The sequence below is a fragment of the Silurus aristotelis genome (genome assembly GCF_946808225.1).
Source record: "Silurus aristotelis genome assembly, chromosome: 25".
NCBI lineage: Eukaryota > Metazoa > Chordata > Actinopteri > Siluriformes > Siluridae > Silurus > Silurus aristotelis.
Window position 1 is genome coordinate 14,938,429 of NC_139598.1, and position 27,327 is coordinate 14,965,755.

The 27,327-nt window shown below is 37.8% G+C and overlaps 2 protein-coding genes across 4 annotated transcripts in view; one reads left to right on the forward strand and one right to left on the reverse strand.

Annotated features, from left to right (window-relative positions):
* The window catches only part of spire1b (spire-type actin nucleation factor 1b), a 22,470-nt gene extending 10,023 nt beyond the window's left edge, over positions 1-12,447 (forward strand). The window contains exons 3-17 of the mRNA XM_083530134.1: positions 1-51; positions 1,372-1,497; positions 3,087-3,161; positions 3,354-3,518; positions 3,616-3,702; positions 4,009-4,138; positions 5,694-5,735; positions 6,232-6,380; positions 6,555-6,648; positions 7,213-7,355; positions 7,770-7,907; positions 8,702-8,772; positions 8,861-8,888; positions 9,048-9,193; positions 9,464-12,447. The exon at positions 1-51 is cut by the window's left edge and continues 183 nt beyond it. Of these exons, the coding sequence (XP_083386260.1) occupies positions 1-51; positions 1,372-1,497; positions 3,087-3,161; positions 3,354-3,518; positions 3,616-3,702; positions 4,009-4,138; positions 5,694-5,735; positions 6,232-6,380; positions 6,555-6,648; positions 7,213-7,355; positions 7,770-7,907; positions 8,702-8,772; positions 8,861-8,888; positions 9,048-9,193; positions 9,464-9,728 (1,710 nt within the window). The 3' untranslated portion in view covers positions 9,729-12,447. The remainder of the gene's footprint in view (positions 52-1,371; positions 1,498-3,086; positions 3,162-3,353; positions 3,519-3,615; positions 3,703-4,008; positions 4,139-5,693; positions 5,736-6,231; positions 6,381-6,554; positions 6,649-7,212; positions 7,356-7,769; positions 7,908-8,701; positions 8,773-8,860; positions 8,889-9,047; positions 9,194-9,463) is intronic.
* atp6v1c1a (ATPase H+ transporting V1 subunit C1a) lies at positions 10,587-24,560 on the reverse strand. 3 transcript variants are annotated; one of them, XM_083530123.1, is made up of 13 exons: positions 24,347-24,560; positions 21,683-21,821; positions 20,247-20,314; positions 18,983-19,068; positions 18,792-18,886; positions 18,566-18,657; positions 17,470-17,568; positions 17,321-17,389; positions 16,406-16,498; positions 16,057-16,150; positions 14,862-14,959; positions 14,589-14,715; positions 10,587-13,622 (listed from the first exon to the last, which is right to left on the reverse strand). In XM_083530123.1, the coding sequence occupies exons 2-13, from the start codon at positions 21,812-21,814 to the stop codon at positions 13,524-13,526; spliced, it is 1,152 nt and encodes a 383-aa protein (XP_083386249.1). In that variant the 5' UTR covers positions 21,815-21,821; positions 24,347-24,560; the 3' UTR covers positions 10,587-13,523. The 3 variants fall into 3 exon arrangements, with proteins under 3 accessions (XP_083386249.1, XP_083386251.1, XP_083386250.1); XM_083530125.1 differs by having other exon boundaries at positions 20,247-21,454; positions 21,496-21,821; positions 24,347-24,513; XM_083530124.1 differs by having other exon boundaries at positions 21,683-21,816; positions 24,347-24,511.
* Positions 24,561-27,327: the final 2,767 nt, after the last annotated feature.

Sequence of the window (27,327 nt, forward strand, 5' to 3'; positions counted from 1 at the left end):
GAAGAGCTCAGCCAGGGCAGTGGGATTCGCCGTTACCGGGATGTTCTTAAGGTACCGGAGTTTGCCGTATTTATGATTTAGTCTAGTACATTAGACAATATGCAACATGAGGGACCACTAACTCTGAAATCTTTGTGGTTTGTTTGCTCTTAATTATGTACTGATTCGCATAAAATGTTTTATTTAGCTGGCTAGAGAGCTAGTATGTTAAATAGCTATGCTTCTTACTAGCTAAGATTTTACGAGAAAATACAGCCTTTGACAATTGAAGCAAATTTGCTATGTAGAGGATTAGCAAAGCAACATAATAGTAGACTAGCATAATTAGGGTTTAGGAAGTGCAGGAATTTGATGGCACAACATGTCACTTCTAAGGAAACTAGCCAATGTCAATGCTAGGCAGTTTATCCAAACATTTTTATTGATGGAAAAGATAATATATAAAATAAAATGAAGTTATTTAGAACCTAATGCATTATATAATATCGGCCCAATTTTGCACCTTGAAAAGACCTGATGCATTCTGTGGCCTCTCCAAATAACGTTTCATTGTGTTTCGATTTCCTGGAAATGTAATTGGCAGGCTTGTACCCAAAGCTAAAGAGAATATTTACTCTGAAGAAGCATTTTCTGGGATTTTTTGGCTCCATTTATGCAATCTGCTGGTTGTACTGTCCAGCGCTTTAGGGATTTATGAGGTCCCTTGAAGAGCCGGTGTGAAATGGGTGTAAGCAGTATGCAAACTGCATGGTTGCTTGGTGCAGTGCTGTTTTGCTGATAGAGTAAGAAAAAAGGCACAAACTGGCCATTCAGCAGCCAAGATCAAGCCGAGAGTGACTCACAAACACCGGCTGTCCATTTCTACCAAACTTGCAGAAGAATGCCAATTTAGAGCCTGAACTACTGGGCACCGTGTCCTTTTTTTTAAGAGCTCCTTGCTGGAATAAATGATCTGGTATTTCTTAAAATATTTTACTGATGCCAGGAGACTGTTAACTTTTTATTTGTATATTCCCCTTTGTATGGAATCTCAAGTCTAAAGAAAATAGAAGGAAATATAAAAGAGTGGAAACAAAAAATGCAAAGCAAAATTGGCAAGAGTAAGTGACAAGTTAGTCATTGTGATTGCATAGTGGTTACAATTACATGTGGTTGAAGGATGTGCATCTCCATAACTGAGGCAGATGTGATTAGCATCTTGAGGCAAAGACAACGATATGATACATTAAAGATACATATGAAGCAGCTACCGATGCGACGCAATACGATTCACCCTTTTTGGGATTCGACTCAGTTCGATTCAATGCCAAGCGATGCAATGGGATATATATATAATACTGATGACAATGTTTTGCTTTTTGTTGTCCGTAGCTGTGCACAATGCACCTTCCAAGCCCAGCTGATGCCCCCGATCACTACCGGGCCGTGTGTCGTGCACTCTATGCTGAAACAATGGAACTGCGGACGTTTCTAGAAAAAATCAGGAGTGCAAAAGAGGTGAGGAAAAATGTCTGAACCTTAGAGACTTTTGAACTGATCAGCAGAAATAGATGACGGTTACCTGATGGTCATCTCAAGGAATTCCACATTGTCTTGCATAGACACAGAGAATTGTAGGATTAGGACCATGGTTGACGCAACACCGAAATAATTTAGTGAGGTTAGATAATGTTTGTGATAAAAAATTTCTGGAACAGGATGTGCAACGAATACATTCAAGAGTTTTATGTTGAGGTGTGCACATACCTTTGGTCCATTCAAGAGTGACTCAATGAACCATAATCTGATTTGATGATTTAATCAATAACTTCGAAAGACCAGCAGTTATATATCTAATGGCCCCTGTAAAAATTGCTTGCATGTATTTATGGAATGAGGGAAAGTCCTTTAAGCTTATTAATATGTATTAGGTTTCAGTTAACTGTAATTAAAACATTCTGTGTGTAATTAAAACTCAATAAAAGATGCATGAGCATTTAGCCAAGGTTTAAGTATGTTACGTTAGCTAAGCTGTTTCTCCTGCAATCAGTGCTGAGGATCTCCGGACTTCCTCACTGACCCCACTACACCAGCAATGCCATCCTGGTTTACCAGTCTGTGTGTCTGTGTGTGTGTCTGTGTGTGTGTCTGTGTGTGTGTGTGTGTCTGTGTGTCTGTGTGTGTGTGTGTGTGAGTGTGTGTGTGTGTGTGTGTGTGTGTGTGTGTGTGTGTGTGTGTGTGTGTGTGTAAGATGAGAGATTCCTCTCCTATTGCATGTTTTGTCCCTTAAAGGGAGTTCTGTCTGTTCCCACAGGGGTTTTTTGTTACAGGGTTTTGTGTTGAAGAAAAAGCCCAAGAAAATAAACCTGCTCTAAATTCTGCTTTCATTGTGGAAGCTACCAGAGGCTCTGCTGTCATTTTACTCATATGCATCATTTAGAGTCTGATCAGGAGCAGTGGATAAAAGCAAATTGTACAAGTATTTGTAAAAAAAAAAAAAAGTCTTGTTATTTTAAGAAAAATATGTTCTAACAAATTGTATTTTGAAGGAGGTGTATTCAACGCAACCATGGATTTAATCAAATATATTTACCATCTGCAATATTGATAATTGGTACAATGAAAATTGGTACAATGTAGTAAGTAGTAGTGCAGTTCAATATAATAGAAAACTGTTTGAATTGAAGAAAGGAGAGAATATTTTTATGAATGGGTGGCCACACCACCTTCACTGGGACTGACAGCCACAGAAGTCATGCCTACTTTATAGCTTTTACTTACTGTATATCTCTTGAACTGGAATTGATGGGTTTAGAGTTCATGCCCCCTTTAATGGAGTTGGTCCTTCCAATGGTTACGCCTCCTTTACTAAAACTGACTGGCACTGCCACTGTTGAGAGTTAGTTGCCGGGGTTTATTGATTCTATGATTTCTCATAAGTCCAACATCTTAACCACAGAGCTACAACTTCCAAGGCCACACATTAATTGAGATGGACACATACAGATCACATTCCTTTTATAGGTACTGGCAAACATCATTACTTACACTCTCTGATGGTGAACCCTGTGGTTTTAATATTTGTTCTTTTGTATGTGATTGGTCAGAATCTGAGGAAGATGGAGGGCAAAAAGACTGCTGATTCAGCCAGAGAGCTGAACGAGCTCGAGAACGCGGACTGGGTGCGTGAAACATCATGAAATCTCTTACATCCAATTAATAATTTCAACCCTTTATATTTTAAAGATTATGTTTAAGTCAGTGCATGTCCCCAAGTAAATACATGTTTTCAGTGGTGGACAGTAATGAAGTAAGCCACTTTCAAGAGTGTGTGACAAGGTCTGGGGTGTGTGTGAATTTGTTGTGTCAAACAGGCACGGTTCTGGGTGCAGGTGATGAAGGATCTGAGGACCGGCGTAAAGCTGAAGAAGGTGCAGGAACGGCAGTATAACCCTCTGCCCACCGAATTTCAGCTCACACCCTACGAGATGCTCATGGACGACATCCGTGCCAAACGCTACAAACTGCGCAAAGTCATGGTGAATTAAGACGCACGCAAACAGAAAATATATTGGAGTGCATGGTTGGTCCTGGTTCCTAAGGCTCAAATATAATGCACCTGTGTGTGTCCCTCAGGTAAACGGAGACATTCCTCCGCGGTTAAAGAAGAGCGCACACGAGGTCATCCTGGAGTTTATCCGATCCAGACCTCCTCTCAATCCTGTGAGTGCAAACACGCATGCACCAGTACACTCAAAACACAAGGAAGCAGTAATGAGGACTAATTAGAGTGTTCAGCAATCTTGGTTTTTGTAATGTTAAGCTTGTCAATGCAATGCTTGTTTATTAAATACCTTGTTTTTTATTTCATTTCTTATTTGGTGTGTGAATCTTACTGTTTAGCTAATAAGGTTTAGCGACTCCATTGACACTCTCTGATGTGTGTGTGTGTGTGTGTGTGTGTGTGTGTGTGTGTGTGTGTGTGTGTGTGTGTGTGTGCGTGGGGTGGGTGGGTGGGCTGGTTTACAGGTCGCAGCACGTAAGCTGAAGCCGCAGGTGGAACATCCTCCGAGCCTTCATGAAAGGATCCTGGAGGAGATCAAATCGGAGAGGAAGCTCCGCCCAGTGTCGCCTGATCAGATTCGCAGGAGCAGATTCGGTAAGACTGCAAACACACGTATTAGGAAGTGTCCTATATCCCATATCGGATTAGCAACTTTTGGTCCACATTAACAAATTAAGGAGTCAATGACGACTTTTTTTTTAATTAATTATACAGTAATTTGCTGTAAATAGGTAAAAAAAAAAAAAAAAAAAAAAAAAGGGAGAAAGCCTCCACTAAAATTATTTAATTGAATATTAATGTGTTAGAGTAAAAGGCATAGTATAATATAGTGCACGATTCGATAACATGCTTTGTATAACATGCACACGTAATATACATATATTCATTTTTTGAATGTAATGTGTCGTATATTCTTATAAAGTCCATTTAAAATGACAGAGTGACAGATTTTGATTAAAAGACGTTCATTACACTCATGTAGTTCACTATTCATTGCAATGCTTCTTACAGCCTGCTGCATTCACTTTCAATGGGCCTCATTTATTAATTTTTTAGTAAATGCTTACGTAAGACAAATCCTTCCTGATTTGCAAAAGTACAGAAAATGTGGATTTTCTTGGATTGTGGATTGTGTTTGCGTGTGTATGTTGAAAAGCCATGAAGGGAAAAGCGGATTCTGGACACATTCACATTTAGTGATGCCCACAAAGCTCCCTAGAAGGTCAGGGACAGAGGGGAGCAGGAAATGAAGAATCAGGGTGAAGTGTGGAAGGTAGAAATGGAAAATAGAAATGGCCCGTCTACTATTTATTATTTTTTGTCATAATTAAACATATAGTAAATGAGTTAGGTTCACAAAAACTTTTTTTTTCACAAAAAGTTCTGGATGTTTCTAAAAGTGCTGCAATCCATGCAGTTTGCATTATTTTATGGTACGAGGTGGTATAAAAATTTTTGAGACTAGTTTTGTAACACGCCAACAGGTGGCAGCACAAGGCTGCACGCACAGTCACAGGAAGCACCAACCTTCATAAGTTAGTGTGCTATTGTCCTGTTTACATCGGCAGCCGTGCGACTGGCGCTATTCTGACTATACGTTACCACGTCTGCTATTTTGAAAACGTGCGCACCCTGTCACCGAGCTCTCCTCACGCGTGAGTTTTACGAGGGAAACTACAACACTTGCAAAAGTGGCAGGAACGCTAGGAGCGCTGTATTGCTGTAAAGGGGGACTATTTTGAAGGTGATAGTGTGTAAACATAGATAAATAAAGAACTTTCTTTTGATACCACCTTGTATGTTGAAAATGTGTAAGATTTACACAGATACAGGAGCACTAATAGGATAGAAATGTGCATTTTTAGATTTTACAGGATTCTAATGAATACCTAATACAGATTACATAAAACTCTGCTCATATCCAGCTTGATAATTGAGGCCCAAACGTGTCCAGCCGTAGTGTATACTGAAGCTTTTATGACCTACTGGGCAATTTCCTATATTTTGCCACTTCTAGACACCCAAAAATATCTAAAAATGTTTTTATATAGTTTTAATTACACCAGATAAGGAAAGAGATTTCGCCACTGTTTTTAATATACCAGCAAAATCTGCTTGTTTTAACCCGCTGATTGTTTTGTCCTTGCAGTAATTCGGCCGCTTAGCATGTCTCAGAGTTTTGACTCCTCAGGTAAAACCGTGCGATCTGCCTGTGTTGTTTTTCGGTGTGATTCGGTCCTGTCATTTTGCTTTGTCCGTGATGCTGTAGTTACATGTCATACCATTTCACGCTTTTGTCTCATTGGCAGTTCAATTAATAAAGCTAATTTAACAGTCAAAAAAATTGACCTTCGATTGGATCCAATCTGGCAACCTTGCGAATTTGTCTTCTGATACATGGCACGAATGACGACGTGCTCAGCTGACAAGATCTGTCAGATGGACAAGTCACAAAATGGTCCACAGACATGGTCATCTGAGCACAGTATGTGACTCACTTGTCTGTTTGTGTGTGTGTGTGTGTGTGTGTGTGTGTGTGTGTGTGTGTGTGTGTGTGTGTGTAAAACACTAGCTTGTGGTGTGTACTCATTTACTCACCTACAATCCTACCTTCCATAACACACACACTTGTTCACACGTATACCTTGAACTTTTTTCCACGACTTCAACGTGCCATTTTTGTCCAGATGTCTCCACTCTGGATGCAGCCAGGAAGGCTTCCAGCTCGCTCTCGTTAGCTGATGGCTCATCTCTCCAATCAAACGGCACCAGTGGCTTCCAGAGGAAGAGACTCCATGCTCCGACTCTTGCAGAAATGGGAAGCTCAGATTCTGAGGTGAGTGTGTATGAAGGAATATGGCTAACATGCATGAAAACAAGTTGAGACACCCACATAATGCTAATTCTGTTATTAGTTTTCATTTATATTGGGACACACTAGGTTACAGGCTACAAGAGTGCAGGATTTGTTATGGTAAGCACTGACTTACTATTTTTTTCCATTTTGCAGGACGAGACCATGGGTCAAAGGTCAGCCAGCAGCTCTAGCATCTCCACACCAATAGTTGAGGACACTTCACCAGAGTCTGTAGTGGGAAAGAAGAGTAAGTCACCTGCAGTGGCATACATTATAAATCAAAAATACTATATCATATATACAGTATATAACTAGTGATTAATAGCAACTTACTGCACATTTTTATCTGTTCTAAATGTACCTTAAATTAATACTTTTCACGTTTTTTAATACTCTAATCGTCATTGCCATGGACAAATATTGACACTTTATGCAAATGTATGTTTACTATTAGTGAAACCAAACTCAACATAGAGCTTGAAGACAAAAAATTCCTGTAAATGTTTTTAAGTAATTATGGGGTTTCAAATAACGTAAGTCATCCGGACACCAAACTAAACTTTTGCTATGTTTCCAAACGGACGGTTTTAATTGCCGGATGTGAGCATCATGCAGATTTTGGTGCTTGATTTGAGACTTTAGTGAAACAAATGTGTTGCGTTGAAGATTTAAATTTCGCCTCTTTCATATTTATTTATATAAAATAAAAATTCATTAATTTTGAACATTTAACAATTATATTTTAAGCTCTAATGTATGTGTGTGTGTGTGTGTGTGTGTGTGTGTGTGTGTGTGTGTGTGTGTGCTGTAGCCCCGCCCATGTTCCTGCCCATTTCCTCCACACCACAACCCGAGAGGAAGCAGCCGGCACAAAGAAGACACTCCATAGAGAAAGAGACGCCCACCAATGTTCGCCAGTTCCTTCCTCCATCCAGACAGAGCTCCAGATCTTTAGTATGTTGGGTTTTTTTTTAAATAGTTGCTCAGGATGAAACCATAAATTTTTCTAAACACAGAACGATTCCTGTCATTAAACAAATAAAAATCTCCATTGGTAACATATGCTCCTGAATAAATAGTAATTAGTAAATTTAACAACTCAATTCTAATTACAAAAAAAACAGGAAAAGAGAAAGCCTCAGGAGGAGGTTTATGGATGTGGTGAGGGAAGATATGCAGGTGGTTAGTTCGAAAGAGGCAGATGTAGAGGTCAGAGTGAAATGCAGTTCTACATTTATGTAAATATAAATATGTAAGCTGTATAGCTATACTGTGTGTTTCTTCAAAGTTTGTTTTTTATATTGTGAACTTTGACTACTCTGTAACGTGTCCTGTGTTGGCTTAACCACACACTGTGTGGGTGATCAGGAGGAGTTCTGCTTCCCAGTGGAGTGTTTGTCTCTCACGGTGGAGGAGGTAATGCATATCCGGCAGGTCCTGGTCAAAGCTGAGCTGGAGAAGTTCCAGCAGTACAAAGACATTTACAACGCTCTAAAGAAAGGAAAGGTAGGAATAAAGCACTGCTCCTCATAACACCCTACAGATATAAAGAACTATGCAAAGAAAAGGTATTGTAAAGTACATAAAATTATCTGTGCTCTATCTTTTATATATATATAACTATATATATATATATATATATATATATATATATATATATAAATGGTTACTGAAAAAAATTTGGAAAAAACAAAACATAATACTCAACATAAAATAGTACTGAACTTTAATACGAAAATATAATAAACAGTGCTGAATGAAATAAAAATGTATAAGTTAATTAAATTAATAAATGTTGAGGAAAATAAATAAAAGACGAATTCATTTTGAAACAAAACGTAACACTCCAAATAAATAAAAATAGCTACATCCGAAATGAAAAAAAAATTACACTTTAAATACACAGCACATAATGTGTGATTCGCCTCTAGAGGCCGCTCTCGTACTTTATAATGCAACCCGGAAAAATTATCAGTACGTTTTTTTTTTCAGCAACTACTGGTCGACCTCTACATAGCAAATCATGGGTATCTGTATGCTAATGTTTGCGGAAGATGGAAGATAAGGCTTTTTGTCAATTGGAATGCCGCATTAACAGTATTATGAAATGATATAACTGATTGGCTTGCGTTTCTTGAAACCACCCTATTGGTTGCTGTTGTATGAATATAAAGAGTTCTCTGGCACATATTCTTTAAATTTTTAAAGAAAATATTGTTAATATTTCCAACGAATGATTACAATTTTCATCGCTAATATCTGAATGCCAAACCCTGTTAAAATAGACTTTATTTATGCAGCTTTGCTTCTGCTGTCGAGCAAAACGGTTCTCCTTTTTCACCTGGTCTTACACCTGCCAGTTCTGCAAAAGGTAAAGGATCGATAATGCATTATCAAGTTTGATATGTAGACGATTTGTGTCCAGTTTTTACCTCACAGATTTTTTTTCCTTTTTGCAGACCTGTGTGTTCACAATGCTGCAAGAAGGTAGGTCCAATATTATTATAAGTATCTCACTTGGGCTTGCTCTGCTGTCCTTAAGGTTTTTTTTTTATCTTTAGTAGCGGAGTTAGAGGATTTTACAGAATATACAAGCAAGTTCTCATTAGACCTTATTTTGATGTACCTTTGTGTTTCCTGACACAGATTCGGTTGCCCTCTAAGCCATACAGCAGCTTACCCATATACTCTCTGGGACCATCCACTTCAACGCTGACCCGGGACAAATCAGAGAAGACGAGCACAAACCAGCGCCGGAGGTATCGTACCTTTCGATCTTCACTCATGTCTCGGTGTTGGTTTTAATTGTATGTTGTTTGGTCAAAAAGTAATTGGTGTTAGTTGTTAGCTGGGGCTACCATCCTTGGGCTTTCCATCCTGAACCAGATGTTAGAGAATAACTCAGTTTTGTCGTGAGTTGCATTGTCATAGAAACAAGTATAAGATCTGCTTATCTAACAATTATTGTTTTCCACCATGACATGACATGACATCTTAACACTCAGAAACAGAGCTCACCCATACCAAATCCAATTTCTCCTTTTACCTCTTACACCTCTTAGACTGTCCAAGTCGTCACGTCAGTCCTCAGCGTCATCCTCTCGCGAGGACGTCGAGCTCCCCAAGGAGCTCACTGAAGACTGGAGCACAATGGAGGTGTGTGTGGACTGCAAAAGGTTCATCTCTGACATAATCTCATCCAGCAAGCACAGCCTTTCCCTGGCCACCAAACGCACCCGAATGAAGCGCAAGACACACTCGTTCATCGCGTCCTCATCCACAGGAACTGAGTACCAGCCGTCTGAGAGAACCATTCATGAGGTCTAAATGATGTAATTTAAGAAAAATCGCTTGGACTAGACCTGTGTCCTTCCTAAAGTGGAGTCCTCATGTCTCTCTGTTTGTCCTGGAGTTTCCTACCTATGACTGAGCTGTTGACTGTGGAAGATGGTGGCTAAAAAATCCTTTAGGACTTCTTAAAGAGATTTATTCAAGTGGACGTACAAGTAGACATGTGCCTATAATCAGTTTTCGAAAATACACAATATTGGACACTTCTTTAGAATTCCTACAATCCACTGAGAATGTAAAGTCTTTCACATTCAAAACAAATGATAAGGACAGCTGTTTTACAGAGATCTTTTATTATTATTATTATTATTATTATTATTATAAATATATTTAAAGGACAGACGAAAGGCAGCATTATAAAAATGTTCACTGGATGGTTCAAAAATGGTTGACAGAACTGCTGCTTTGACTCAGGAATACATTTACACAAATGCTAATCAATATGTATACCTTTAAATATACATAAGTAGTTGAAAAAAATTTCAATAAATCTTAAAAATTCTGAGTTGAGGAATCTAGCTAGCTAGCTAGCTAGCAACATGCAAGTCTTTTCTTGTCAAGTGTAGAAACTTTGGGACGACACAAACAGTTCTGAGTTGTCCAGAAAAGCAACATTTACCTCAGGTATGTTGTTCAATTACTAGATAAATGTTCCATGATAGCAAAATTTAACACTAAATACATTTAGCATCAACTAGTAACTGGGCTTTCAGAGAAAATGGCAAAATTGATGGATGAAGCTAATAGAAAATATGAGAGATTGAATAGCAAGTTGTTTGTGTACTTTTTCAAAATCAAGAAAATAGTATTAGTGAATAAAACATACCACTGGACTTTTTGGACTGGATTCCATTTTTTTTGGTCATGCGATAAAACTGGTTATGGGCACATGTCTTGGCATATCCTATGATGTCCGTAATGTACAACAGACTGACCTGAAACTCGGTTTTGTCTTGTAAATATGTGTATTTGCTGCAGTTGTACAGACCGTCTATTGAGTTGTATTTATTTTTCTATGAGTGACATGCTGTTGTTTAGCCCCTGATGTTGTAATGACGCCTCGTTACAGTCCCAATCCAGATCTCCTTTCTTAGTACCTAGTGATGAGATTTGACCAGTATCTGTGCAGTTCTCAGCAGTTTAATGTGAAGTGTCACTGGTAGCTCTGTCGGTTCTCTTCATTATGTTCACTATCTACTAAATATTGAGCCCTTTCTTTCTGGTGCATGATGGGTAACATCTACATCCCTTCACGTTCAAGTTTTTTTTTTATCTTTCTTTTTCCTACATAGCCTGCAAACCATACGCTGTAAACTTCCCCAAAAGCCATTGACTTTCTCATTTCCATAAATGTATTGTTCTCAAGTTTATTTACCTACACATACACAAATGGACATCATTTCTGCTTGAAATAATTGATCAAAATAATCGTTTGAAAATAGAAATTATGTTTAATACCTGCACAAATACTCAAATGTCCCAATTTCGAGCGAGACCGTATAACACGTGTGTATATATAAAAATGTCCTGGTAAATTATTTGCCCATTCTGAAAGCTAAAAACGTAATTCAAAATAAACATGGATTCTCAAATTGAACATAATAAAAATAATAACTAACAAACTCTTTTGTACCTCAACCAATACCTTCTTTACTGTGCCTGTGGCATTGATCTTTTTATTTTATTTTTTACTGTTATCGCATTAATCTTTCACTTACCAAATATAATGTAATACATTTATATAGAAAAAATGTAAATTTGTTTTTATTAACACTTCAAACTATATTGCAGTTTACAGGATGTTAGGTATTTGATATGTACAGAATCATATTATTTTTAATTGTATAATCTTATATTATTGGAATAGTATGTATTCTGTAACATTTGTCCAAAGAAACTCCTGATTTTGGTTTACTAGGTCACAAACTAAGAGTACTAATAATCTATAAAACGCTACTGAAGAGATAATTATTGTGAGAAAAGCACACTTTTTTCAATCAGTGATAATGAGAAAGTCAATGTTGCCTGGTTGTTCCTTTCGAGAAATCATTTCTTTGCAAATTCTACTCACACAATTGATTTTTACCCTAAAGAAATGTTTGCATTTAATTTACATAAGCTGCATTTTTTGCCTTAAATTTATCACATTTCTCTGTTCCATTAAACTACTGATGATTCACAGATTCCCTTAAAACAAAATGCACAGTTACATGAGTACTACACCAACTTAAGTTAAGCACAACTAAACACACCCAAGTCCTTAGCCATGATGCCCTTATCCATGATGCATTGTTTCAAAAAGGCCGCTAAGGACTGGTAATGGCTCACCAGGTGGTTGGGAATTTCATATCCCAGAACTGACCAGCACACAAATGGACCTGTGCCCGAGACCCTACATTTCAACCAGATGGAATTTGAGCATGAATTTCAGGGTCTGGAGTTAGATGTGTCGATGCACATGACTATGAAAGACTACGGACCTTCCTAATGCGTGAAATGAGTGGTTTAAAAAAAAATACATAAAAAAATAAATAAATACAAAAATAGGATGTGGTACCTGGATGAATCTGTACATTTGTACAAACTGGAAATTGCATGTACATCTGTGCTTGTGCATAGGATCTGTGAATGTGATCATATTTTTTTGTTTCCCCAGATTCTGGGTGGTCATAATAAACAAATGCAATACCTTTAACCTCCTGCAGTTGTTCTTATTAATGCAATTGAATGCAATTCGTCGTCTGCAAATGATCCAAAACGCAGCTGCGCAATTTGTGTTTTACCTGCATACGTTCTTGCACACCACCCAACTTCTGCACTTTCTCCACTGGCCCCATATAGCTGCACGCATCAGCTTTAAAACACTGATGCTTCCCTACAATGGACCAGCAGCCTCTCACCTCAAAGCTTTTATCACTCCTCACACTGCACCACACTGCTTTAGATCTTCTAGAACTGCTCAACTGGTCCCACCTTCTTATAGGGTAAGAGGCAGGTATACATCTAGACTCTTTTCTGTTCTGGCACTAAGGAGGTGGAATAAATTTCCTCTAGATACCAGGAGAGATGAATCCCTGCCTATCTTCAAATGATGGGTGAAGACCACCCTCTACCTGAAACACTAGAACTAACACAGACATACAATGCTACTAGAGTCTGCTGGTAAAGCAGTGTTCAAGGTGCACATGAGCTCAAAATGATCCACAAATGCAAGAGCTGAAACACAATATATTTTTTTTTCTCACATATATATATTATATTTCTTCAACACCAAATATACACAACACGTTGTCTATGACTGTACCATTTGTAACACAGTTCGCTCCTGAGCGTGGAACCACTGATACAGAAAAGTAAAGACACTCCACAACAAAATATCTATTAGTGACTCTGAAATGGAACGAACACAAAGCACCGACCTACAATGGAATGTCGATCATATTAAAACACAGAATTGCTTCTTTCATATATAGATACAGATTTGATCCATTCACATATAAATACAGAGATGATCTTAGTTTTAAAATTAAAAACAAAAATCCTGTAAACATGATGGGACAACAATCGCACACTCCGGAGTGAACAGCAGGGCGAGAGGGATCTCACAACAGGAATGAAAATGTGAGAGAGAGGGAAAAAGCGGGAGAGAGTGCATGGTGGAAGGATAAATATACAACTCGATGTAACATCATCTCACACTTCTTCACTAGGACTGAACCACAGAGATGTGGGATGTGGTGGCGTGCAATGCTGGATTCTTTTTGGGGTGGATTATTTGAAATCGAGAAGGTTGCAGTCGATTTTGTAGTAGACGTACGGATAATACTCCTGCTGGCTCAGGTTCAGCCCGGGAATATCCATAGCAGTTTGCTAGAGGAGGCAAAGAAGAGAAAAATATTAAATCCTATAAAAAAAAAAAATAAAATAAATAGATAAAATGCAGATTTCTGTCAGAACATCAAGCTTTGAGAGAAAATGTATTTATACATTTTTTTTAAAACGTAATACAAATTGTTCATTTATATTTACTGACCTAGGGTGGTTTGCAAAACTTATTCCAGGATTGTAGCTATAAAATTTAGGGCATTTATCCTTACATGCAATTACACTTTCTCACTACACAAGTTAAAAGGAGTTCTATGTACGTACGCAGTATGTATCGTATATACACTATACTGCCAAAAGTTTGCGGACGCCTGGTCGTAAGTATGGTGCTTTTTGGGCATCGCATTCCACACTTAGTCCCAATTTGATCTTATAATTCCATCCACTCTTCTAAGAAGATGTTCCACTAGATTTTGGAGTGTGCTTGTGAGAGTAAAGTCAGGTTGCTGATGTAGGGTGAGGAGGCCAGGGGTGCAGTCAGTGTATCAATTCATCCAAATGGTGTTAAATAGGGGTTTGAGATCCAAAATCTATAACAGGCCACTCAAGATCTTCCTCTCCAAACCATGTAATCCATGTTATATATATCGCATCCAAAGATGTTATATCCAATTGTGTGCCCTAATACTTTTGTCCCATATATATATATATATATATATATATATATATTTACACACACACACATACATACTGTAATATATATATGTCCAGTTTCTCAATAATATTCTATATACTTAATTAATATCTTAATAAAGATCTTGTCTATATTCTGTACATCTAATCATGAAATATAAATGTATCTTAAGGAATCATGTCCCACTACACACCCATTGAAATGTCCCTCACCGTGGGACAAATAAAGGTATATCGTATCTATTCAGAGTGAAAAGGAGTATGGTGTGTGTGTGTGTGTGTGTACGATGCTGAAAGCTAATCATAGCGGACACTTACATCGATAATCGCAGCAGCACTACTGTCCAGATGCTTATAGAGCTCATATAGCACTTCCCTCAGTTTCTTCATGTTCTTCTTATTAGGCTGCAGCAGCATGGCCTGGAAGTTCACAGGTAGGCCGTACCTGAGCAGAGGAAAAGCATACATCGTTAACACCGAGCACACCAATTATTTTATTGTTCTCTAAAATAATCTTTGGGAAATTTGTCATGGGGAAGTCTGAGGTTTGAAAAAAGTGTGTATATTTATAGAATAGTGCGGACTGTCCACCTTAAAACAGATTCCACGAACACCCTCAGAGCCTTGATGTGGATCCACGCGATGAAGGCTTCACTGAAGTTCACTTTCAGCCATCGCACCAGAGGACCCTGCCACAAATCAGACACAGCATTAATACACTACATTAATAGTTGATTCGTGATGTTGGGTTTGGAAAAAGGCAGATGTAGAGGACAGAGTAGTATGGAAAAGGATGATCCGCTGTGGCGACCCCTCCTAATAGGAGCAGCCGAAAAGAAGAAGAATAGTGGTATTAGTGTGTTGTGGTAATATACTGTATATTATTATATATACTGCACCTTCTGTACATTATTCACCCTCACCCCTGTACACATGGACCTCATACCCTATTTATCACACTGCTATTTATTGTACATACGCCACTTATGCTATTCCGGTTAGATGCTAACTACATTTGACATTGGCTCTGTACATGTACCTTGCACCTTGCACAATGACAATAAAGTTGACTCTAATCTAATCTAATCTAACCTAATCTAATCTAATCTAATCTAAATACCCCACTTTGGAAAAGGTGATATTCCTCCAGCTCAGAGCAAACAAACCTTGTGCACACGTCAGTTTAATTTTACACCATAATTCCGATCATTTAGGACATTCTCAGATATTTTGTGTCTACTGGTAAGCTTCAATCACTTTCTAGCAGAGAAACGTGACTAATAAAACACTTTAACCTGTTTAGGTGACATTCTGGTTCATTCCATGAAGTATTAGTTTATTCTTGTTTTGCTGAGAAATGTTTACTTTGGATTTAAATAATGTATCAGACAAAACGAAGTTCGAAGTCCAAATAAAAAATAATCATGAAAATCGGTTTTACATGTTTTGGAGTAGAAGATCTTGAGTGGCCTGCTACAGAGCTCTAACCTAAACCCTATTGAACACCTTTGGGATGTATGTAAACACACCCCCCCCCCCCCCCCCCCCCCCCCCCCCCCCGCGGCTGAACGAGATCTGACAAATCTCCACGAGCACGCTCCAACATCTAGTGGCACATCTTCTCGGAAGAGTGAAGATTATTTTAGCAGCAAATAAGGAACAAATGTGGAATGGGACGCTCAAAAAAGCATCTATGTACAGTATGTTTGCTGAAATTTTTGCATTGTAAATTAGTTGGTGTATTGGAGATAAATTAGGTTGAAAAAGCGGAAAGCTGATCCCATACAAACTGCTTCTTCTTATCAGTGGAGAGCCTCGTCATCTCCTCTTTATCGGCCTTCATCTCCTCCTCGTTGTACTGGAAATCTCGGACTACGAACCTGAAAAACACAAGAAGTGCACCTTACTGGGAGGTTATAAAGACCTATAATCTCCTACAAATACATTATTAATACCTCAGGGGTTTCCTTTCTCACACTCAATGTCACTTTCGCAATAATTTTTAGGATTCGATTACTCCAATTGTACGCCATATACATGTTTATGTTACTATAGAAATATCAGAGCGGTGCTGTTATGGAACAACACCTTCTGATGAAATCACATTTCAAAAGTAAAGTCAAGTTCCACCGTACTTGTTCTCTCTGGCCTTGTGCCTGAAGTCGTCAATGGCTTTGCGGAACAACGTGACGCTGAACAGCCCGCTGTCATGATCCTCAAACAGCAAACTGGGCAGAAACAAAGCTCAGTGTAAGTCCTGCAGGGCCTGGTACATGCGTCAGTGAACCACTATACTGGCCTGATGTTTGCATGATCTTTCACAAAAAACTTTAAGGGGGTGAAATAGAATAAGTTAACGCTGCAAAAGACTCCATTCAACTGAAGAAACATCTAATGTGCTACTTTTAAGGATTTCCCCCAAATACATAAATGGCAAAATTATGAGCACCCCAGAACAATAAACACTGATATTGTAGTTCACCACTGTTACTTCCTTGGACCACCTTTGATAAATTCTGACCACTGCAGGCCGTGAAAATCCCACAAGAGCTGCAGTTTTGAAGATGCTCTGACCCAAACTCACTCAAATGCTTACACTTGCACATTTTTCCTGCTTGTAACATGTCCACATTGAGGACAAAATGTCCACTTGCTGCCTGATAAAAATCCACCCAATAACAGGTGCCTTGATGACGAGATAATCAGTGTTATTCACTTCGCCAGTCATAACGTTATAATGTTATGACTGATCGGTGTATCTTGAAAACTTAACATCTCTGAGTGTCTTTGCCATTTATTTATTTTTTTTTATCAATTTAAAGCACCAAATCCTGCACTAAGGGAATTGAACACACACACACACACACACACACACACACACACACACACACTGCTTTGTTGAAAGTTGCACTAATCTAGCAGGCATTTAAACATTAAACACCCTCATAAAACCTTAACTTTCAGCCGTTATTTCACAATACATACTTCCTTTATTAAATGTGTACTTTTTTTGCATGAGTTAACCATGGTTTAAGGGAGGCTGAGCTTACTTTGTGGACCTCGGCACCACCATTTCCGCTAGAGTCTCGTACGTCTTCTGCCAGTCTGAATAATTAATTCTGAAGAACAAAAACAAATGAGAGCTGTCAAAAAAGTCTCTGAATAAATCTTTTGTTTTTACCAAACATGTTTCACTTACTTTTGTACCACCACCAACAAAGTGATGAGGTACTCCGAGTCCAGCACAAAATCCTCCTTCTTTACAATATCAGCCAGGCTGCGGGTCAGCAGGCTCCCTCTGAGGACACACGTTATAACACTGCCTGATCATCAGAATTCATTTAGAAGCATAAATAAACTATAAAGACTAATACACTGCAATGATTCTGTATCAAAATAGAAAACTGGGAAAGTAGATCACTGTAGTGTGTATAAAGACTGAAAATAAACTAATAATCATTCAAATCTTGTATTGATTTACTATAAAATTTATACATATGCATATAATCAAATATTTAAAGTTTAAAAAGCCACATCTCTGATGGTATGGGAGTGCATCAGTGCCTTTGGAAAAGCCCAATTAATGTGCGATTGTATATACAAGTTTTAGAGCGTCAAATGCTTTTATCCGGAAAACACATTTTTTAGGGAAGGTCTTGCATATGTGTTGCTAACTGCATACTGCATCTATTATAATAGCATGAGTTTATTGTAGAAAAGTCTGGGTGCAGAACCGGACTGCCTGCTTTGCCTGCATGAAACGAAAAATACAACAAAGGACACCCGGAAATGATAAGCAACAAGAATCCTGTATCAGACACACATGGGGACAACATTCTTTTCCCAAAACTTCAGCAACTGGTCTCCTCATTTCCCAGATGTATATGGACAGAAGACATGGCCCTGTACTAACTTTGTTAAATGGGTTGCCATCAAATTTAAAATAACCTTTTTATTTTGAAAGGAATATGTATTTATGAGATTTGCTAAAAACTTTGTATTCTGGTTTTATTCACATTTTGAAACTGGGGTTGTGCTGATTTTTTTCCCCCCCTAAAATAGACCAACAATTAATTTGATCTTTCTTTTAATTTATTTAATAAATCATAAAATGAAAGTACTATTTCATTTTAAAAACAGTGATTGGTACAAACATCAAAGCACAGCTTCAAAATCACAATGAGACGAAGGATAAAGACGAATTGTTTTGTCCGTGTAAAAATAAATAAATAAATAAAAATAAAACCAAGTGTATTTAATAAAGAGTCAGAAGCAGTTTGGTGTTCTTCACTCACGCGTTCTTTCTCTCGAGGTTCTGCAGGTTCCCCTTCAGGTTGTTGTATGCTGAAGCTCGAGCCTTCAAATCGTTATCAATCTGCGTTACTTGCTGTTTTCAGCAGAGGGCGACAAAATCTAAATTAGTCAGCATTCTGCTCTCGGCTTAGATATACGTAAAAGCATTAACCCTAAAACTGCCCCAATACAGAACCATGACCACGATAATCCACTCATGTGACTTGCCTTAGATATGATTTCAGATATGTTCTTCAAAGATTGCTTTATGGGGTATTTTGCCATGTCCCACTGAAACCTTGTGATGTAGGTGATCAGATCCACTAATGGCACGAAGAAGACGAAAATTCAGAAAAGTTTCAACAAGGGTTTAAAGCTTTAGTGTGGGAAAGAAGAAACTAAAGGCATGTTCTGCCCACCTCCATTTGCCAACAGATTCTCCTGAACTTTATCACGGCTGTCCTCGAGCACGTCGGCCATGTACTGCGCCACCTTCTTCACCACACTGCAAACCGCATCAAACACATCACACCCTGTTACCATCCTCAGAAAACACACTTTAGTGAGAGCTTCAAAGCCAAACTGAGAATTTGACATTTTTCCCTCAGCAATATAAGAAATTGATGTACAGTCACTGTCAGTTAAATGAATGAGATGCTCATTGTTTGTTATCAATCGGTTTCTGGGATAAAGAAGTCACCGTATAAAATCTTATGCTCGAAAGGATAAAAAATATTATACAATAAATTTGTCATTTGGCATTGACGTCCTTACCAAGAGAGACTAACAATTATATCTCATATATATGTGTGTGTGTGTGTGTGTGTGTGTGTGTGTGTGTGTGTGTGTGTGTGTGTGTGTGTGTGTGTGTGTGTGTGTGTGTGTATACATATATAGATAAATAAATCGACGGACAGACACAATCAAAAGTTAAGGATAAGGGACTAAGAATTTGAACCAAAGCCGCTTTAATTTCTGTGTAATTAATTATTTCTTTCAGACAATATTGTGAATGTACTTTTCCACTAAACAATTTCTCTAACTACTAATTATTTCCTTGTTAATGTGACCAAGAACTGCCATGCAAAACTTATAAGATAGATGATATGCAAAGAATCATATACTGTGATCATTTTTAGATATCCATTTATTTCTTATAAAGCGATTTTACATTTCTAAATCTCCTTCCTAAACAGAATTGTTCTGTAACGCAGCCGGAGTGTGTTTTCGTCCGAATGACTCGTGTGTGAAGTTTGAGCTTTTAGATCTTCCAGACATTTATAAATAGATCTTTGGAACCATGTTTGAGTCATGAGTTTTAAATATGATGGAGGAAAGAGGCACTGGTTTGTCACCAAACTGCTAATAGTTAATTTTAGCTCGGGACAGCGAGCATCACAGTGAACAGTGAGATTCCTTAGGACTCTAAATAAGCAGAAAAGACTAAAGTTCTTTGATCCGAAATCTGAACCTGTCCTGATGAATTGTATCATCGCAAATATCACTGAAATAGACGGGACGAGACTGGAGTAGTTTGTCCAGATCAAAAAGTGGGACCAGAGCGACGGTTTGGACTGCTGTGTTTTCCTGGAAAGTGGAGGCCGAGACCGAGACCGAGAGAGAGAGAGAGAGAGAGAGAGAGAGAGAGAGAGAGAGAGAGAGAGAGAGAGAGAGAGAACATACCCTTCCACAAAAGAGTCCAATTTGGCCAGCTCGTCCGAGAGTCCGACTAAAACATCTAAAGTCCCGACCTGCAGGGGAGCAAAGAAACATGGGCTTTGACCAGAAAGCAGCACAGTGGAGCAAAATAAACATAGCCAGGCTATGTTTGATCAGCCAGAGCTTCGCACGGCGCCACCTCAGTTCTCGTCTCATCGGGCGCAAAAACAACAGGGGCAGAAACTAATATGAGGGGGTATGAGCTGCTGCTACGGGCAAAGAGAGGCACATTGTTTTTACCCTCAGCACTATGAAAACATGATTAGGTTCAAGAAAAACGCATTTTGTGCTGGTGCTCTGGGAACATTACCACCTAAACCAGCGGTCCCCAAACCCCAAATGGCAGAGACATTTTCACTAGATAAAAATTTTGAATTTAGAATTTAAATATATGTTTTACTCATATCCTATCTGTATTTTATAATAAAGGTTGGCTTTCAATCTAAAATCTCATTTTCTGTTACAGACCCCCCTGGCCCCCAATTGAAGAAAGGAAAAAATATGCATCCCTCACAGAAAAAAGTTTGGGGACCCCAGACCTAAACCAAACTCTTCTTCTTCTTCTTCCGGCTGCTCCCATTAGGGGGCGCCACAGCAGATCATCCGTCTCCATAGCCCCCCTGTCCTCTACATCTGCCTCTTTCAAGCCAACTACCTGTATGTCTTCCCTCACCACTTTCATCAACCTCCTTCTTGGTCTTCCTCTTTTCCTCCTTCCTGGCGGCTTCATCCTCAGCATTCTCCTACTGATATACCCCATGTCCCTCCTCTGCACATGTCCAAACCATCTCAGTCAAGCTTCTCTCACTTTGTCCTTCATGCACCATGCCTCTAATAAACATATTTCTAATCCTGTCCACCGTCGTCGCTCCCAACGGACATCTCAACATCTTCAGCTCTGCTACCTCCAGCTCCACCTCCTGTCTTTTACTCAATGCCACTGTCTCTAAACCATACAACATCTCAGGTCTCACCACAGTCCTATAAACTTTACCTTTCACTCTCGCAGATACTCTTTTATCACAAATCACTCCTGCTATCACTCTTCTCCACCCACTCCACCCTGCCTGCACTCTTTTCTTCACTTCTCTAACACACTTTCCATTACTTTGTACTGTTGACCTTAACCAAACAAAGGGGAAAATACTTTTCACTTCACTCTTCAGCAAAGACTGAGAGACGGATAAACATTAAGAGTAACATTAAGAGTGACATTAAGAGAAGTGTGAACTGTTGGGTTTCAATTACACAGGATTCATACAAGAGGAACTGAAAGGATTCACAGATTACCCAAACAGAGAAGTCCTGAATTTCTTCATATAGGAAATGCCCAGAAGATTCCATTTGACTAAAGCGATTTATATCTAATGAATCTAAATAAAATACATAAAGAGCAGAACCTTAAGGTCCGGGATGTTGAACTTGTTGTTAGTGGACAGGTTGTTGGTGCGAGTGGTGGCCACCATCAGCTTGTCCCATGTCTGCTGGCAGGTTTTCTCTCCAGGAGCCGAGATCAACCAAAACTCTGTCATGACTGTGCTGAGGCAGAAAAAATAGCAAGAGCTTGATTTTATTACGTAGACAATCTTACAAAATATGCCTGCATTAGGGATGGTGAGATTCACTGATTCACTTCAAAAGATTCTGCTTTGTATTTAGTTCATTTGAACATATCAATAACATCAATAAAATCTCTCAATTAATTTAATTTTAAAAAATAGTAGATGCGCTATATTTTTATTATTTAAAAAAGTGACCAATATTTTGTTTACAGAGACCGATGCGTGTCCTGAGTCACATAGAATGCAGATTAACATGGCAGAGGTAGAGCTGCAACTATCTAGAGACAGAACAGTAAAAGAACAAGCAAACTGTCTAGAAATAGTTTTTAGAACAGTTCAGGTGTGATGAGATTCAAACTCACAACATCGTGGTTAATGTACCAGCTTATTTGTTCCACTCAAAGACATTCGGTCCACTAGAAGACTTTTCAATGTAGAGTGTGTAAGGTCACTCATGTCAGCTTAATCTCAACTCTGGCAGTTTAGATGATGGGATTAGTTACCTTTATTGATTTTTTTTTTCTCCTTTTTGCTGAGGTTTGCCCCTGCATGACTGAGAATTCGCAACATACAGATCTTCAAACCTCAATGCCTGACCAGCAAAGCTTAACTGATTTTTTATTTATTTACAACTACAATCCCAATTCAAATTAAATTTGGCATAAATGTGGATAAAAACAGAATAACATGAAATTTTACAATAACTAACATTTTCGAATTACATGAACCCATATTTTATAGATATTTCAAATATTTAAACTAAGGAAATATACCATGTTAAGAAAAATAGATGGTCATTTTAAATTTGATGGCCATATACATCTGGGAACTCAGAAAAGAAGTTGCTGAAGTTTTAAGAGGGGAACATTGTCTTATTTGTGTCTGATACAAAATTCTAGCTGCTTAACATTCCTGAGTCTTCTTTGTTGTTTTTTTTGTTTTGCACCAAATGCTTTCAACTGCAGGCAGGCCAGTTCAGCCCTAGGACTGTTTTACTAAAAAGACATGCTGTTTAGGCAATTTAGCACTTTTTTGCTAAACTATGCAAGGCCTTTTTACAGACAGACAGACAGACAGACAGACAGACAGACAGACAGACAGACAGACAGACAGACAGACAGGGCTGTCAAAATTAACGCAAATTAATTTCAATGGCACTAATTTTATTAACGTGTGATTAATGCAACACACATTTCAGTGACCATTTTTATTAAAAAGATAAATAAAAGAATAAATAAATAACTATAAAAGAGGCTAAAATAAAACCTTCTTACCCGCACACATTTATTCAGATTTAAAAAAAAATAAATAATAAACTCCAACGAAAAAGTTTCAAATCAAGCTCCAAAATCATCCATGATGCACAGATCCGGCAATTAAATCCGTCCGTGTGGAAAAAGTTTCGTTTGGTGTCCTGATGTCAATATTTGTCCATGCCCATGTTGATTAGAGCATTAAAAACATAAAAAGTAGCAATTTAAGGTACATTTATGACAGATACAAATGTGCAATTAATTTGTGATTAATCACGAGTGAACTCATGACAATCATGTGATTAATCACGGTATATATACATATACACATAATCATTATGTCAGCAATTTTCTGATCCTTAGTGATCATATTCATCATCGTCTCTTATCCCAGAGACCCCCAATATCTGTGTGACCTTCTGGTTCTCCTTTTTAGTTATTCTAGTCCTATCACAGTCCCTACTTACACCCTGTACAGCGTCTTTAATATTTATGCAACAATAAGGATATTTAACAATCCTTATTTCTCTCTCCTGGTCACCCCTCTACTTTCCGTCTCTTCATCAAGTTAAAGGTTCTCCTGAGGTACCAGTGACCAGCGATCCTGTCCCTTTCGTCTTTCCAAATCCGATTGATCCCTAAAACCCTAACTCTGGATAGAGTTCTCTTTAATTTAAGACCACTATGTGCATCTAAAGATGGTTCCACAAGTTACTGAGTAACTCAAGAACTATGAGGTTGGGACTGCAATTTATATGAACCGTACACTTCAACAATAATAAATCTATAATGAATGGACATGGAGGATGAGGATGTGGAAGAGGATGGGTTCCCTTCTGAGTCTGGTTTCTGTCAAGGATTCCTCCTCATACCATATCAGGAAGTTGCCACTGTCACCACCAGCTTGCTCATTAGAAGAAAACTTTATATAAATATATATGAACATATAAATTATAAATCTCTTTATTGCTGTAAAGCTGCTTTGGACAAAATCCATTCTTGATATACAAATAAACCTGAATTGAACTGAAGATGGTCAGCACTTGTAATGTGATGTAGAATATATACACTGTGTGACTGTGTGATGTTCTGCATCTGGTGATGTTTATATAAATATAAAAGCTCGTATATTTGATGCAGCTGTGCTGTAAAGGTTACAAAGCTAACATGGCTAAAAGCTAGCTGTCATTATATATACATAATAAATCGCATTACATGATAAATGATCAGACACAGAATAAGGACTTACCTGGGCTAGGTGAAGATGCACGTGGTTAAACAAAGCAGACCAAATACTTATTGGGATATATAACGGGAATGTTTTTTTTTTTTTGTTTTTTTTTTAAAGCAGCAAATCGTACGAATGGATATTCATGTCCTAACACTGGTGTTTCTAGAGCGAGTCACAGTCAGCTGACCAAAGCCGGATAAGGAAAGCTGATGAACCCGCTGTGTCACAGCGCCACCTAAAGCTGTGGAGGCGCTACTGCTACACAGACATGTTTAACTTGTATAAGAGCGAGGAGAACAGAACAGTACAGAAGATACTAGATAGAATAGAATAGAATAGAATAGAATAGAATAGAATAGAATAGAATAGAATAGAATAGAATAGAATAGAATAAAACAGAACATAACCGAATTTAATAGAATAAAATAAAACAGAATATAATAAAACAAAATAGAATAGAATAGAATAGAATAGAATAGAATAGAATAGAATAGAATAGAATAGAATAGAATAGACAGAACTTAATAGAGTATAATAGAACAGAACCAAATTGAATAGAACAGAATAGAACAGAATAGAATAAAACAAAATTGAATAGAATAAAACTTAATAGAGTATAATAGAATAGAACCAAATTGAGTAGAATAGAATAGAACAGTAAATAATAAAACAAAATAGAATAGAACAGAACTTAATAGAGTATAATAGAACATAACTAAAAAGTATAGAATAGAATAGAATAGAATAGAATAGAATAGAATAGAATAGAATAGAATGGAATAGAATAGAATGGAATAGAATAGACAGAACTTAATAGAGTATAATAGAACAGAACCAAATTGAATAGAACAGAATAGAACAGAATAGAATAAAACAAAATTGAATAGAATAAAACTTATTAGAGTATAATAGAATAGAACCAAATTGAGTAGAATAGAATAGAACAGTAAATAATAAAACAAAATAGAATAGAACCGAACTTAATAGAGTATAATAGAACATAACTAAAATGTATAGAATAGAATAGAATAGAATAGAATAGAATAGAATAGAATAGAATAGAATAGAATGGAATAGATGCATTTTTGTCACATGTACACTACACCAGTAAAATTCCTCCTTTGTATATCCCAGCTTATTAGGAATCTGTAGTCACAGTGCAGATTCAAACAGGATGCATTGGCCAGGAGCACACAGGGTTAAGGACCATGTTTAAGGCCTCTAGAGTGGCAGCTTCTGTGCTGTGGCTTGAGCCCCTGACTTCCAACAAATCAGCAAACTAGAGCCTTAACGGTTGAGCATCCACTTTTAATTCACAAGTCATTTTACATCCACAATTGAGGTTTGAAGTTTTCTTAAATATGTAAACAAGTTTTTCTTACTGTATTATAAGATTGTTAGAATAAAAAATGTGAATAAATTCTATTCACTGGAGCATTATTATGTGGGTATTGAGACCCAACACACAATGTGCATAAGAAAATTGGCAATGAATGAAGGATGTAATTAATTAACAAGTGTAATCAATATTAATAACTGGCTCACTCTTTAGGAATAAACTTATAAGGAACAAACTTATAGGCACTAAACTTACACATTCAAACTTCATAACCTCTTCATCTCTCTAAAGCTGCTTTGAGAAAATGTTGTTAAAAGTACTATACAAATAAATCTGAATTGAATTGAATTGAACTTAATAAACTACTTAAAGCATTAATAATGACAGGGTGTGCTGTTATATAAACTAATAATAAACAATGATTACTTTTTGGCTAGTGTTATGTAATTCAACACTATTTATTTCGATATAGACATAATTTACATTCCCTGAAATTAAGGCAGAAATTGCACTGAAGCAGTGACAGCTCAGGAAACAGTACAACTGTACAACTGAGTTACAGCAATACTAATAAGTCTTACATCAAATATAGGGACTAAACAGGGGGACATTTAAGGTTTTACATTTGATTAAATCTGTCAATTATCTTTCATAAATGAAAGTTTATAGATTATAAATGAAAACCTCATGTACAACTGTATAATTATATGATCCATAACTATAACTAAAAATGAATGCAGTCATTAATCACTTTTTACTTTAACACGTATGATCGCTGGTAAGTGATTCTGGAAATGTTCCTTTTTACTGAATTTCCCCATATATTATGGCACAGTTTGGGCAATTTTGCTAATATAAATAGGCAAAACATGTGACTCTGACAAGCACAAAAGACCCACAGCCGTATTTGCAAATAAAATAGGTGGGTTCATCAAGTATTGACCCAGAGGGGTGAATATTTTATGCAACCAACAAACCTGCTTTAAAAAAAAAATTATTAAGCATCAGACATATTGTGTACATAAAAAAGTAAAAATCACGTCGGGTTGGAACACTACAAATTGTGGATAAGCTCATGGGGGCCAATATTAATGCAAGACCAAGTCCACCTCCTTCTATACAACAGCCAGAAATGGATTCTTTAAATAATGCATAAAATATATAAAATTGTGAAATTCATAAATCTGTTACAAACAGTTTTCAGTGTTGACTTTTCCCTGGATTTTAGATTCGGGAATGCCCAGTCAGCCGCCTCACCCGAAGGAGGCAAGGCCTTCTGTATTTGGACTGAAGTCCCACTTCCTGTCCACTGGTGTCCCCCACCCTGCATTTGAGAAAAAACCCACAAAGGGATCTGTTTGTGGAGTTCAGCAGGTCTGGGTTGCATTGTGTTGGGACACAATGCTGGGACTGACTGGAGCCGAACGCTCAGATCAAAAGGCGCGCTACGCTGCTCAGTGGCTGGAGTTTGTCCAGGCAGCGAAGACAATGTCTAGGCACGCGTCGCCTAATCGGTCACCCGCATGCATATCAGGGTGGCAGGAGGAGAATATAGGTGGCTGTTTAGTCTCCAGCGACATCCGTGTCGCTAGCGTGTCGTTACAACGCCTCCTTAGTTTCCTAAATGTCATCAGCATGAGGGTCATTGCTTATTGCTTTC